Genomic DNA, 15,373 nt, shown 5'->3' with positions numbered 1-15,373 from the left:
CTACGAGAAAGTGAGGACTGCAGATGCTGGAGATCAGAATCAAAAAGTGTGGCGCTGGAAAAGCGCAGCCGGTCAGGCAGCATCCGAGGAGCAGGAGATGTTTCAAGCGTAAGCTCTTCATCAGGAATGGTGGGTGAGGGGGCTGAGAGATAAATGGGAAGGAGGGGGTTGGGGTAGCTGGGAACGCAATAGGTAGATGAAGGTGGAGGGGTGATGGTGATAGATCAGGGTGGATAGTTGGGAAGGAAGATGGAACAGGTAGGAGAGGACTTGCACGTCCTTGGCGAAATGGGAGAGGGAGTTGAAGTGGTCTCCACCAAGGATATGCAAGTCCTGGGCTGCCTCCACCACCAAATCCTAGCCACCTGACGACTGAGGAATCTCATCTTCCACCTTGGGGCCCTCGAACCACATGGAATCGATGTTGATTTCACCAGTTTCCTCATCTCCCCTCACCGCCTTATCCCAGTTCCAGCTCTCCAACTGCCCTCTTGAACCAGTACAGGATGAGATGCAGGATAAAACCCCCTCTACTCTTTCGAACTGAAAATAAAGCTGCCGTGACACTGTCGTGGAATCCCTAACACATGGAAGCAGGCCATTCGGCCCAACGGGGTCCACGCTGATCCTCCGAGAGGCATCCCACCCAGACTCAATTCCTGCATCTCCCACCTCGCCTACACATCCCTGGACACTATGGGGCGATTGAGCATGTCTAATCCACAGGATCTACACATCTTTGGACTGTGGGAGGAAACCAGAGCACACTGAGGAAGCCCACACAGACAAGTCCACTTCACCTCCCCCTCCCATTCCGCCAAGGACATGCAAGCCCTCTCCTACCAGTCCATCTTCCTTCCCACCTATCCGTTCCGACCTATCACCATCTACCTATTGTATTCCCAGCTATCTTCCCGCCCCAGCGCCTTCCCATTTATCTTTCATTCCTCTTGGGCCCCACCCCACATTCCTGATGAAGAGCTTATGTTTGAAACCTCGACTCTCCTGCTCCTCGGATGCTGCCTGACCGGCTGTGCTTTTCCAGCGCCATGTTTTTCAGTTCCGTGTCTAGTATTCCTTTCACCGGCATCATCCCATCTGTGACTTCCAAAACCACGAAAGTACACAGCACAGAGGAGGCCATTCAGCACGTCATGTAGGCTGCTAGCCATGTAATCTAACCTCAGTACCCCGGCCTTTGTCCATAGCACTGTCGGCTACACCGTTTCAAATATGGCAACTCCAAGCTCTTTTTAAATGGGCTGAGAGTTTCTGCCTCCACCACCCTTAAAGGGAAATGAGAAATCCACCCCCCCCTCTATTGAAAGAGCTTCCACTTTAGTTCTCTTGGGAACTCTATGCTCTTACCCTCAATCTATGCCCCTAAGTACAGGAAAAACAATCCTTCCTAATCATTCCATTCCACCCCTCTATTAAATCGCCACTAATTCTCCTCTGATCCAAAATAAAGAGGTCCAGCCTATCCAATTTTTCTAGTGGAGCCTTGTGCAGTAACTGAACTGCTCCATCTGAAAAACGATGTCATTGAGTTTAGTACTGGTTCCAGCCAACACTCATGCAGATGTCAAGGAAAGCAGTGCGATCTAGCCCTGTTCTGTACCTGTCCTGGGAGTGTTTGATGAGAGCAGTGTAGAGGGAACTTTGTTTCGTATCTAACTCTGTGCCGTCCTGGTGTTGAGAGTATTTGAGGGGGACGGTGTCAAGGGAGCTTTACTTTGTATCTAACCCCAAACTGGACCTGCCCAGACAATTCATGGGGCTGGTGTCGAGACTTTACTTTCAGTTTAAAGAATTACAGGGTGACTGCTGTATCCGTGGGTCTGGTTACCGCGATTTCGGTTATCTGCAGTTTACCGTGGCCCAAACATATTATAGGGAACAGGAGGTTGCCCCGAAGGTATGTTTCCCATTTAAGTGAATGGGTTTGCTTCTATCTGCAGCTTCATGCTTCTGTGGTAGGTCTTGTAAAGTTTTCCCCGCGGGTATGGGGGACCACTTTAGGGAGAGTTTTACTCTCTATCTAACCACATGCTGTCCCTGTCCTGAGAGTGTTTGATGGGGACAGTGTAGAGGCACTTTACTGCGTGTCTAACCCCATATACTGTCCCTGTCCTAGCATTTGATGGGGTGGCACAGTGGCTAAATGGTTAACACTGCTGCCTCACAGGGCCAGGGACCTGGGTTAAATTCCATCCTCGGGTGACTGTCTGTGTGGAACTTGCGCATTTTCCCCGTGTCTGGGTGGGCTCTGGTTTCCTCCCACAGTCCAAAGATGTGCCGATCACGTGGATTAGGCATGCGAAATTGCCCGTAGTGTCCAGGGATGTATAGGTTAGGTGGATTAGCCATGGGAGATGCAGGGATTGGGTCTGGGTGGAATGCTTCTCGGAGGGTCAGTGTGGACCTGTTGGGCCGAATGGCCTGCCTCCACACAGTAGAGATTCCATGATAGTGTCATGGCAGCCTTTTTCAAAGTTTAAAAGAATCGAGGAGGCTTTACTCTGCATCTAATCCTGTACTGAACCTGTCCTGAAGAGTGTTTGATGGGGACCGTGTAGAGGTAACTTTGCCCTGTACCTAACCCCGTGCTGTATCTGCCCCAGGAGTGATCGTTGCTTGAAATGTGAATGTGTTTTCTCATTTGGGATCTCACTCATAAATAAGTACATTTTGAGAATGTGACTGAGTACAAAACATGTTCAAGCCTGTTGCTGTATAGATGATCATCGGTGGGGGGTGGGTGGGGTGTCAAGTGACAGACTGTGATTGTTCAGTACCTGAGGGGCAATATTTTCCTCACCTCCTCCTGTCAGCTCAGGTTTCCCAGATGAAATGATGGCCTTTTCCTTGCTCCCAGTGCAGCTGATTCCCTCTTGTGTTTTCCCAAGAGTTGTGCCGGGTGCAGCAATATGGAATTGGTGCACAGCAAGCTCCCACAAAAGCAGTCTGGTGGACCACCTGCTTTATTTGTATTGATTTTGATTTAAGGGGATGCCTTTTGGTCATTGACTCAGGTGACAGCACCCTGTTGTTAGAATCGCAGAACCACTACTGAACAAGGTCACTTGGCCCATTATTTCTTTCCCAGCTCTCTACCACAGAAGTTCAATAGGCAGTACTCCCTTGCCTTCTCCCCTGTCGCCCTGCATGTTATTTCTTCAGATAATTATACAGTTCGCCTCTGAAAGCCTCAAATCAACTTGCCTTCTCTACATTCTCAGGCAACCTATTCCAGATCTTAACCACATACTGCGTTTAGAAAATAAGTTCAACGTGTTGCTTCTGTTCTTTAGCTGCATGCCTGAAATGGATGCCCTTGACCCTCTGCCAGTCTTCCAATAGTGAGCAAGGGGATGTTTTAGCTCTGACCAAGGGAGTAGATGGGTTTGCTGCCTTTTTTCTTTGTTCAAAAGACAGAATGTGGGTGTGGCTGGTGCGGCCAGCATTTATTGTCCATCTATGATTGCCCTGGAGAAGATGGGAGTGAGCTGCCTTCTTGAGCCACTGCAGTCCAAGTGCTGTTGATGCATTCATATTGCTCCAGGGAGGATGTTTTCAGGATTTTGACCCAGTGACGCTGAAGGAACGACGATGTATTTCGGAAGTCAGGCTTGTGTCTGGCTCAGAGGGGGACTTGCAGGGGGCGGTGTCACCATATATTTGCCGCCCTCGCCTTTCCAGGTGGCAGGGATCAAGGCTTCAGAAGTTTCTGTGGAAGGAATCTTGGCAGGTTGCTGCATTGCCTGTTGTGGAGTTGGTAACGGAGGAAGCTGCTTTGTCCCGGATGTGTAGGTCAGGTGGATTAGCCATGGGAGATGCAGGGATTGAGATGCAGCTTCTTGAGCATTGTTAGAGCCGCACTCATCTGGGCAAATGTGGGGGAATTCCATCAATCTTTTTCATACTTCATAGATGGTGGACAGTTTATGGGGAGTCAGGAAGTGAGTTATCACCACAGAATTCCTAGCCTCTGACCTACTTTTGAAGCTGCAATGTGTATATGGCTGGTTAAGTTCAGCTTCTTCTTCCTGTGATCTGGGTTTTTCTTTAAACAGTATGCAAACAGGCCCTTCGGCCCAACAAGTCCACACCGACCCTCCGAAGAGTAACCCACACAGACCCATTCCCCTACCCTATATTTACCCCTGACTAATGCACCTAACTCGGTGGGCAATTTAGCATGGCCAATTCGCCTGGCCTGCACATCTTTTGGATTGTGGGAGGAAACCGGAGCATGCTGAGGAAACCCACGCAGACGCGGGGAGAATGTTCAAACTCCACACAGACAGTCGCCCCGAGGTGGGAATCGAACTCTGGTCCCTGGCGTTGTGAGGCAGCAGTGCTAACCACTGAGCCACCGCGCTGCCCTTAAGTGCCCTTAACACGGTTTCCATAGGAAAGCCAATATTTGTTGCCTATTCCTAATTGACTTTGAATGAGTGGCCTCCTTGGCCATTTCAAAAGGCAGTTAAAAGTCAACTGCATCACTGTGCGTCTGGTGTCACATCTTGGCCAGACCAGCTAAGAACAACAGGTATCCTTCCCTCAAGGACCTTAGTAAACCAGAAGGGTGGTTTTTACAAGGATTGATGATGGTTGTCACGGTCACCATTTCTGACGCTGGTTTTGTATTCCAGATTTATTAATTGGATTGAAATTCTGCAGCTGTCCTGCCATTTGAATCCATTATCTGCAGAGCATTGACCTCTACAGCTAGTAGACAACTGCATTGCTAGCCTAGTGACATTACCATTACACCACATCTTCCCCTTCTCGTCATCTGTAACCCCCAGGATATTGATAGTGGGAGTTTCAGCAATGGTAAGGACAGATAGTTAGGTTCTCTGTTGTTGGAGATGGTAATTGGCTGGCACTTGTGCGGTGCAGATGTTATTTGCCACTTATCAACCCAAGCCTGGATTTTAGGTCTTGCTGCATTTAGTATTTCTTCAGCATTTGAGCAATCAAAATTATGCTGAACATTGTGTAAATATCTGCGAGCATCCCTGTTGCTGACCTGGTGATGGAGGGAAGTTGATTGATGAAGTAGCTGGAAGCAGTTGGGTCTACAGTGCTATCCTGGGGAAATGCTTTAGTGGTGCCCTGCAACTGAACTGATTGACCTCCAGCAACCATCACCACCTTCCTTTGTGCTAGGTACGATTCCAGAGAGTGGAGAACGTTTTCCCTCATTCATATTAACTTCAATGGTTTTCTGGCTGTGAGATGTTAGTCAAATGCTGCCTCGATATCAACAGAAGTTACCTTTCTCTTTATCTCTGGAGCTTAGCTCTTCTGTCTATTTCAGACCAAGACTGTAATGAGGTTCCTGGTGAAATTCCAAGTAAGTGTCAATGAACAGGATGTTGCTGAGTAAGTGCTGCTGGATAGTACTGCCCACAGTTCCATCCATAATTTTACTGGCGATGAAGAATAGACTGACGGGGCGATAATTGGCCGGTTGGACTTGTTCTTTTTGTGGACGTGGGCCACTTTCCACATTGCCAGGTAGATAGCATTGTGTCAAATTGTGGGAGGAGAATCAGAAAACCAGGGTTATGTTCCCTGGAAGTTGGGTCAAGAGGTGACTTGATCAAAGTTCTCATGATATGGAGAGGAACAGATGTAATAAATGGAGAGGAACTATTCCCACTGGTTGGCGAGTCTGGGAGCAGAACTAAGGAACACTTCTACACACAAAGGGCGAGAGAAGTTGAAACTCTCTCTCAGCAATTGATGCAAATCAACTGTGAATTCTAAATCTGAGTTTGAAAGGGTTTTAATTAACGAGGAGAAGGTGAGGACTACAGATGCTGGAGATCAGAGGCGAAGGGTGTGGTGCTGGAAAAGCACAGCAGGTCAGGCAGCGTCTGAGGCGCAGGAGAGTTGATGTTTCAAGCATGGGCTCTTCATCAGGAATGAATGAGGGTTTTGTCCACCAAAGGGACTAAGGGATTTGAGACAAAGTCGGTTCGTGGAAGACAAGCCACAAGTGAGCCATACTGGATGGGCTGTATCGCAACTCCAGTTTTTTTTCCCCTCATCTGGTGTGGCTTGGCTAGTGGTGCGGCAGGTTCTGTGGAAAAGAATCCTCTCAGGAGTTCTCTTGTTCTGCCAGAATGTTGTTACGGCCCCATAGTTTTGTAGTATCCAGTGCCTTCAGCCATTTCTTGATATCAGATGGAGCTCATTGGACTGTCTGAAACCGGCATCTGTGATGTTGGGTCCTCAGGAAGAGGCCTTTATGCTCTGATGACACCATGGGAGTAGGCGAAGGGCATTTAGCTAAGGGACCGCTTTTTCGTTTTAGACTGTAAAGGTATCACTAAAAATACCAGGTGAGTTTTTGCAACTTAAAGACCAAGTTGATTGCATGGTGAACAGTATAGCTGCACCAGATTATGTTACTTTTCAAAACAGTGAGGTGGACTCTGAGAGAGTGGCTCTTTTTGAAAAAAGGTAAAAAAAACTGTCTAATAACAATCTTTGGGTTGGTCCAACTGCGATTTGTTGCAGGTCTGTGTGAGCAGTTCACTCAGAGACAACCAAAAACACCTCTAATCATCTCTCTCTCTCTGAATGAAAAAGACATAGCTTGAACTCTCTGAAAAGGAAGCGTTCTAATGCAAGGAAAGACTAAGGTCCATCTGAGTTGTTATTAGATCAAAGATCAACCATTGTTCCACAGACAACACTCTGTCCCTGGCACCAAAAATAATCAAAAGCAGTTTGAGAATCTATTCATCCCACCCTTGCATTCTGGATTCGATCGACAGGATTTGTTTTTTCCAATGCGTTTTCCCACCTTTAATATTTGGGTCCCAACTGTTTTTTTTACCCGTATTACTCACGAATGAATGTGTGTGTTTGGAGTTTTAAAGGGTATCGCTTAAGTTGTGTAGCTGTAGTAAGTAATCGTTTTTTTTGTTTGGTTTGCAATTTAGAGTCATAGCACAAAAATAGACCTATCGGTCTAACTCGTCCATGCTGACCAAGTTTCCCAAATTAAACTAGTCCCATCTGTCTGTGTGTGGCCCATATCCCTCTAAACCCAACCCTCCACTCAACCTAAAGCCATGCACAAAGGGAAAACATTAGCTTCCTACAAACTGTAATATTTAAACTGACGCGGCAGACATAAGATTGTACCAAGGTATTTTTTTTCAAATAAATAATGCACACTTCCACATATAGAAATCCATCACCTTAAACTCACCTATTGCAGACTGGTAAGGTCAAAACTAGTTGCTTACATGATTATCTCTAATACTGTCACTGCAACTCAAGTAGTTCACACTATGTCAAATGCTTTTAGATATGATAAATCTTTGTGAAATAAAACTAATCTGTATTAAGTTATCTGGCTGCAAAGTATTCCTTACATTGACATCCACCATATATTCCTTATACAGTATCTCTTGAACTTCTGCAGCCTTAAGGTCGAAACTGCACATTCATTTGCAAGGAATTCATTGCATTAATGACTTACAGTTTTCCTGATTCCTGCTTAGCTGAGTATTTCTTTGCTAAAAGGTTAAAAGCTGCTTGCTCCCATGGATGTCACTTCATCACCGCTTTGCAGCCCCTCTCTCCCTCTTTGCAGCCTTTTTCACTCCTTACCAACCACCGACTCCCCTCTTGCTGCCCTCATCTTCCCTTTTGTAGCTAAACTTGCCCTGTAGGAGTTTAGATCAGAGTGTTGCTGGAAACGCACAGCAGGTCAGGCAGCATCCGAGGAGCAGGAAAATTGACGTTTCGGGCAAAATCGTCAGAATGCTTCTCCTCGGATGCTGCCTGGCCTGCTGTGCTTTTCCAGCACCACTCTGAGCTAAACTCTGGTTTCCTGCATCTGCAGTCCTCATTTTTGCCTAGTTGATTTTTGCCCTGTAGGAGTCCCAGCCTCACTACTGTCTGCCCACAGAATGCCTCCGCCCAAGTTCCTAGCTTTGCTGACCTTAAACCCCTCATCAGTAGTAAATGCAAGAGAGAACCAGCAGTTGGGAGGGGCAGCTCCTCAGAGACTTCATGGACGAAGGTGACTTCTCTCTCTCTCACTGGTTTCCACAATGGTTGAATTTTACCCGAATGTTTTAGGGGCTTTTGAGGTGAATTCAGCCTCTACTCCCTATATGTTTTGAGTACTGATGGATAAACATAACAAATACGTAACAAGCTATAAAATAATGAACGTGGAATATGACCAGAAAATCCTGTGGTGTTGTTCAGAGTCAGATTCTGCGCGGAACTACAGAGTCCTGGAGGTCTTATGGCCAACCCTGCCGTTTCCCCTCAGCCATTCCTTTCTTAAGCGTTTGTACAATTGTGATTACTTAATCTGTTCACGAATAACTTTGTCTGTGATGATAAGTAATTGCCCTGTTAATGATCAAACCTGCTGTGAATTACTTTAATCCTGAGTAATACTCTCAGTCAAATTGATCGCCATGAGGTTTGATTGGGTGGGTTACACATTTGTGATCCCTAATGGCGTTGTGGGGCTCAATTGTCAGCACGCTCTTCCCAATTGAGTTATGATATATCCCATCGAGCCCTGGCTGATATGTGATGAACTTCCACGAACCTGCTTTAAATCAGATCCCTTAGTGCCTTTCTCTCAACCTCTGATTTAAAATTCACAGTTGATCTAATATCAATTGCTGAGAGTTCCAACTTCTCCCACCCTCTGTGTGTAGAAGTGTTCCTTAGTGTCACTCCTGAAGGCCCTGGCTGTGCCCCTCCCAGGCTCTCCAGCCAGTGGGAATAGTTCCCCTCCATCTACTACACTGTTCCTCCTTATTTCTTGAGAACTTCAATCAAATCACCGCTTGACCTTCTAACCTCCAGGGAGCACAACCCGACTTTACCGAATCTCCTCCCGCAGTTTAAATTCTGGAGGCCAGGAACTGTACTGCTGAATCTGCACTGCGTCACCCGGAAGGTCATTACTTCATCACAGAACCCCACAGTGTGGAAGCATTTGGCCCATCGAGCCCACAGAGCGTGCTGACCCTCTGAAGATTACCCCAGCACCCTCTGTAACCCTGCATTTCCCATGACTAACCCAACAAGCCTGCACATTTCTGGACCCTGTGGGCAATTTAGCATGGCCAATTCACTGAACCTGCACATCTTTGGACTCTCGAAATCTGATGCCCTGAACTGCTCACAGTGACTGCATCTCTAAACCCAGGACTTTGTATCAATAAAATCTGTCTTCTACCCTTTGCATTATCAATCCTTGATGCCCATAGACCAGAGTTGCATTAGAGTTTTTGAATATCTTGAAGATGGTGGTGAAGTGCTTTTGGGGTGTTGGGAAGCTCTTATTTTTCACTTCTGTAAAGAAGTGTTATTATATTTGACCTTTAATGTCAAGCATTTCTTCTCTCCCTCCCCCAGATAACCTGTTGGTGATTACTGTGGCAACCAAAGAGACAGAAGGCTACAAGCGTTTCATCCGGACTGCAAAATATTTTAACTACACTGTCAAGGTACACAGCTGCTGTAAGAACAAAAGGCTGGGGGTGGGGGTGGGGGGGGGGTCGACAGAAGAACCTTTACTGACTGATGTAGAATGGTGAATATTTATAAAGGACAATCTGACAGATTCTCAGTTGCTGATCAGTCCATGGTCATTGGTATTCCAGATTTATTCAATGAATTGCAACCACGCTCCCCAACTCATATCACTAAGCATAAGTGCAGACCTTTAGGTTACAAGTACAGTGGTATAACCGCACTGTTACCCATCCCCATTTCCTTGAACAATGGTAGAGTGTGAGCCTGTCTTTGAAGTGGTGCATTACAGTACATGCACTGAGTTCAAGTTGCAGTGGTAACCTGAACTTTTACATGCAGGTCTTTTTCCCAGGGGAGGGGAATTGAAAATTAGAGGGCATAAGTTTCAGGTGAGAGGGGCAAGATATAAAACGGATCTAAGGGGCAGTGTTTTCACGCAGAGGGTGGTGCGTGTATGGAATGAGCTGCCAGAGGAAGTGGTGGAGGCTGGTACAATTACAAGTGGTGGAGGCTGGTACTTAAATAGGAAGGACTTAGAGGGATATTGGCCAAATGCTGGCAAATTGGACTAGATTAATTGAGGATATTTGGTCAGCGTGGATGAGTTGGACTGAAGGGTCTGTTTCCTTGCTGTACAGCTCTATGACTCCCATGTTTTGGTCTGGGGCTATAGACAACGATGGTAGAGATTCTGATTCCTTTCCATCGTTTGGCTGACCAGGAATTTTTTTCCCAGTCAAACCTCTCTTCTTCCATTGGTGGGAGTTCAAAGGACTTTCTCGTTTGATGCTCAACCTGTTTGGCTACATTACGAATGCACTTTCCTTGTCCATTAAGTCCTGGAGTGGGATTTGAATCCAGAGTTTCAGGCTCCAGAGACACCCACTGCAGCCCTCACTCCCTCCCATATTGATGAAAGGACAGACCTTGCATCTACAGCTTGATGGCAGCGATTGGAATGATGACGGAATCAAAAACATCACAGAGAAGTATCTAGAAACTAAACCATAATAGCTCAAGTTCAAAGAAGGAATCCACGTTTGACTAATTCCACTGAACTTGAGAAGCAGTAACAGTAAATGTAGAAAAGGTTAATGCAGTAAATTTATTTACAAGTTCATAACTACCTTCGATGGCACAGACCATTGACAAAAGTCACAACTTGTGGAATCAGGGGACCGATCAATTGGAAAGCAAGTCAGCTACAAGACAGAAGACTGAGAGTAAGGGATGAAAGTAATTACTGAAGTTCGAGGGTAAAGTGATATGCCACACGGGTGGGGTTATTACGATTCACCATTTACCTAAATGGTTAGAACAATTTCAAACTTTGTGGCTGCCTTCAAATTGGGGAAGTTTAGTGAGGATGTGCGAAAGCATCAATCAAATCATCCCTCACTATCCTAAACCCCAGTGAAAGCAAGCCCACCCTGTCCAATCTATCATCCTAAGATAACCTGCTCATTCCAGATATGACAATGGGGCAGCTACTCATAGACCGTGGAATCCTCACAGTGTGGAAACAGACCATTCAGCCCATTGAGTCCACATCGACTCCAAAGAGCGTCCCACCCAGACTCGCCCCACCACCCTGCATTTCCCATGGCTACTGCACCTAGTCTGCACATCCCTGAACACTATGGGCAGTTTAGCATGGCCAATCCGTCTAAACCTGCACGTCTTTGGACTTTGGGAGGAAACTGGAGCAAACCCACGCAAACTCCACATAGACAGTCGCCAGAGGATGGAATTGAACCCAGGGCCCTGGTGCTGTAAGGCAGCAGTGCTGACTGCTGAGTCACAGTGCTGTCATGATGACGGATGACTATTGACTCCTCATCCAGTTCCACTTGCAAGTTAGATTTTGTTCCTTCTAAGATCAAGAATGCTTTGTTTTCCGTAACAGTACAGTTGATAACAGTGCAGGTGACACTGGATAAGTTGATGTCACGTTTTCAGAGAGGGGGCGTCCGTGATTGGCTGTGCTTTTCCAGCGCCACACTATTTGACTCTGATCTCCAGCATTTGCAGTCCTCACTTTCTCTCTGTTTATCTCGAACGTAAGAACTAGGAACAGGAGCAGGTGACCTGGCCCTTCGAGCCTGCTCCACCATTCAGTCAGATCATGACTGATTGATTTTTTTTTTTGTAGACTTATTCACTTACCCACTCTCTCACTGTATCCCTTAATTCCTTTATTGTTCAAAAAAAAAATTAGCTTTAAAAACGTTTACTGAAGTAGTGTCAACTACTTCACTAGGGAAGGAATTCCATAAATTTACGACCCTCTGGGTGAAGAAGTTTCTCTCCTCAATTCCATCCTAAACCTGCTCCCTCTAATCTTGAGGCTTTACCCTGTTGACCTAGTTTCACCTGCCAGTGGAAACATCCTCTCGACTTCTATCTTATTGATTCCCTTCATAATTTTATACGCTTCTATAAGATCCCAACCTTCCAATGAATATGAACCCAGTCTACTCAGACTGTCTTCATAAGCCAACCTCCTCAACTCTGGAATCAACTGAGTGAACCTCCTCTGCCTCCCACCCCACAGTGCCAGTCCATCCTTTCTCAAGTAAGGAGACCAGAACTGCGCACAGTACTCCAGGTGTGGCCTCGCCAGCACCCTGTACAGCTGCAGCATGACCTCCCTGCTTTTTAACTCAATCCCTTCAGCAATGAAGGACACAATTCCATTTGCCTTCCTAATTACTTGTTGCATCTGCAAACCGACCTTCTGTGACCCAGGTCCCTCTGCATAGCAGCATGCTGCAACCTTTTACCATTCAAGTAATAGTCCTTTTTACCAAAATGGATGACCTTCACATTTATTAACATTGTATTCCATCTGCCAGACCTTGTCCACTCACTCAAAGTATCTATGTACCTCTGCAAAGTTTCACAGTCCTCTGTACGCTTTGCTCTGCCACTCATCTTAGCGTCATCGGCGAACTTTGACACACTACATGTGGTCCCCAACTCCAAATCATCAAATAAATTGTAAATAATTGTGATCCCAACACCGCTCCATGAGGCACACCACTAGTCACTGATTGCCAGCCAGAATAGCATTCGTTTACTTCTTGTCAATCAACTAATCCTCGACCCATGCTAATACTTTACCCGTAACACCATGCATCCTTATCTTATGTAGCAGCCTCTTGTGCAGCACGTTGTCAAAGGTTTTTTGGAAATCTAGGTACACCATATCCACTGGCTCCCCATTGTCTACCTTGCTCGTAATGTCTGCGTAGAATTCCACAAGGTTTGTTAAGCATGACCTGCCCTTCATGAACCCATGCTGTGTCTGCCCAACGGGACAATTTCTATCTAGATGCCTTGCTATTTCTTCCTTGATAATAGACTCAACCTCTGTAGTGGGGAAGATGCTTAAGCTAACCTGTCTATAACTCCCCACCTTTGTCCCTTTTTAATCAGTGGCATCACATTTGCTGTTTTCTAATCAGCTGGGTTTGCCCCAGAGTAATTTTGGAAAATTACTACCAGTGCACTTGCTATTTCTCCTGCCATCTCTTTTAATACCCTGGGATGCATTCCATCAGGGTCAGGAGACTTGTCTATCCTTAGCTCCATTACCTTGCCCAATACGACCTCTTCTGTAATAACGATTGTTTCCAGGTCCTCACCTACCTTCATCTCTTTGTCAATTACTGGCATGTTTTATTTGTAGGTGAGTTACTGCTGTAGCACACATGCTATTCAGGAAATAGCAAACTACAAAGAAAAAATTCAACTTTAACGAGGACCCTGATCTCCAACGGAAATGTGAGGGCTTTGGAGAAGATCCAGAATATTTACAAGAATGGTCTAAGGGATTAGGACCTTCAGCTCCATGCAGAGGTTGGACAAACTGAGACTGTTATCCTACATGAAGAGAAGGCCGAGAGGAGATTAGATAGAGATGTTTAAAATCTTGAGGGGATGAGACAGAGTCGAGGAGGAGAAACTATTCCTGTTGGTGGAAAGATCAGGAGTCCGAGGGCTCAGTTTTAAGATGATTGTTAAATGAAACCATGGAGACACACGGAGAAAATGTTTCGTGGCAAGTGGTTCAGATCTTGACAATGCTGCCTGACAGGGTGATGGAGGCAGATTAAATGGAGGCATTCAAGAGGAAATAGGATGATTGGAAAGAACGTGCAAGGTTATGGGGAGAAGGTGAAGGAATGGCTTTGGGTGTGTTGGAGACATGGGACCTACCGGATGGGCTGAATGGCCTTCTCTTGTGCTGTAACAGTTCTGCAGGGAAGCTTGTAAAATGTCCCAAATGGGGTGCAGGAACACCAGGGTGGAAAAGATACTGAATCACAAAGTAACACAGGGCTAATGAGACCATGACATGAAATGAAGGGAATTATACCTTTATTCGAAGGATAGCTACTGAGAATGTCTCCTTTTCTCTTCCTTATTCTTAGACCCTGGGACTAGGCCAAGAGTGGAAGGGAGGTGATGTGACTCGGACAGTGGGAGGTGGCCAGAAAGTGCGGTGGCTACAAAAGGAAATGGCAAAGCATGAAGCCCAGGAGGACCTGATCGTGATGTTTGTTGACAGGTAGGTTTGGGGGTGCCATGTGGCAGATACAATTGGCCGTAGGGCAACCCTGGGAGAGCCAGCTGGTTCCTGGGTCAGCCGAGGAGAGCACGGGTGTCTCCAGGCTGGGGTAGAGTGTCACCAGGCTTGTATTCCAGCGTGAACTTGGTGCATTGTGCAGTTCTGCATTAGGTCATGTGAGCAGCCTCTCCATTTTGTTTAACATTGACAAACGGCTTCCCTCCCGCTGCTGCCTCCATTTTCTCACACACCGTTAATCATACACAGACATACACGAGCAAACACAAGTGCACAGTACCCCGCGTGCGTACACACAGTTATGATCTTAGCTGATGGGAATACTGGGCGGTTCAGATCCCAGAGTGAAAAGTGGGAAAAGACTTCTTATCTTTTTGTTTCCTGGGTTGATCAACCGTTGAACAAATTCACAAGAGGTGACTGGTGTCGAGTCCTAGAGTCATACAGCACGGAAACAGACCCTACAGTCCAATGTCGAACATAATCTCAAACTAGACCAGTTCTGCCTGCCTACCCCTGGCTCATATCCCTCTGAACCTTTTCGGTTCATGGACTTATCCAAATGTCTTTTAAATGTTGTAATTGTACCCACATCCGCCACTTCCTCAGGACGTTTAATCTACATGTAAACCATCTTCCATGTAAAAGATGTGACTTTTTAAAATCTTTATCCTCTCTACCCCTAGTCTTGAAATCCCCCATCTTAGAGAAAAGACAGCTACCATTAACTCGATCTATACCCTACATTATCTTAAATATCTGTATGGTCGTCTCTCAGCCTCCTACGCTCTAGTGAAGAAAGACGTGGCCGGGCCAACCTTTCTTTATAGCTCAAACCTTGCTAAACTATACACGTTTAGGGGCGCTAGCAAGTCACTCAACTAGAATCACTTGATTTCTCGGGAATGTTGACTTTAAGCTCACTGTTCAAAAATGATCTGATCTTTTTAAAAAAAAGTTCAGATCAGTCCTTTACAGAACTGAAGACTGAAATCCATTCTTCCTCAACCTTTGACCACAAGTTGCTAAATAATAACAAAATCAGAAATTGCTGGAGAAACTCAGCAAGAATGGCAGCATCTATGGAGACAAAGCAGAGTTAATATTTTGAGTCCAGCGACCATTCTTCAGAATGCAGTTTCTCCAACGTTTTCTGTTTTTGTTTCAGATCTTCAAAATCTGCGGATAGAATCATAGAGTCATAGAGATGTACAGCATGGAAACAGACCCTTCGGTCCAACC

General features: G+C 45.9%; 1 protein-coding gene across 1 annotated transcript in view; it reads left to right on the top strand.

Annotated features, from left to right (window-relative positions):
• Positions 1-74: 74 nt before the first annotated feature.
• Positions 75-15,373, top strand: part of LOC122544394 (multifunctional procollagen lysine hydroxylase and glycosyltransferase LH3-like) — a gene marked incomplete at its 5' end in the record, with an annotated part of 34,196 nt that continues 18,897 nt past the window's right edge. The window contains 3 exons of the mRNA XM_043683640.1: positions 75-108; positions 9,421-9,512; positions 13,977-14,113. Coding sequence (XP_043539575.1) covers positions 75-108; positions 9,421-9,512; positions 13,977-14,113 — 263 coding nt within the window. The remainder of the gene's footprint in view (positions 109-9,420; positions 9,513-13,976; positions 14,114-15,373) is intronic.

This window comes from Chiloscyllium plagiosum, chromosome 48 (assembly GCF_004010195.1).
Source record: "Chiloscyllium plagiosum isolate BGI_BamShark_2017 chromosome 48, ASM401019v2, whole genome shotgun sequence".
NCBI classification, from domain to species: domain Eukaryota; kingdom Metazoa; phylum Chordata; class Chondrichthyes; order Orectolobiformes; family Hemiscylliidae; genus Chiloscyllium; species Chiloscyllium plagiosum.
This window is presented reverse-complemented; position numbering and strand designations above follow the sequence as displayed.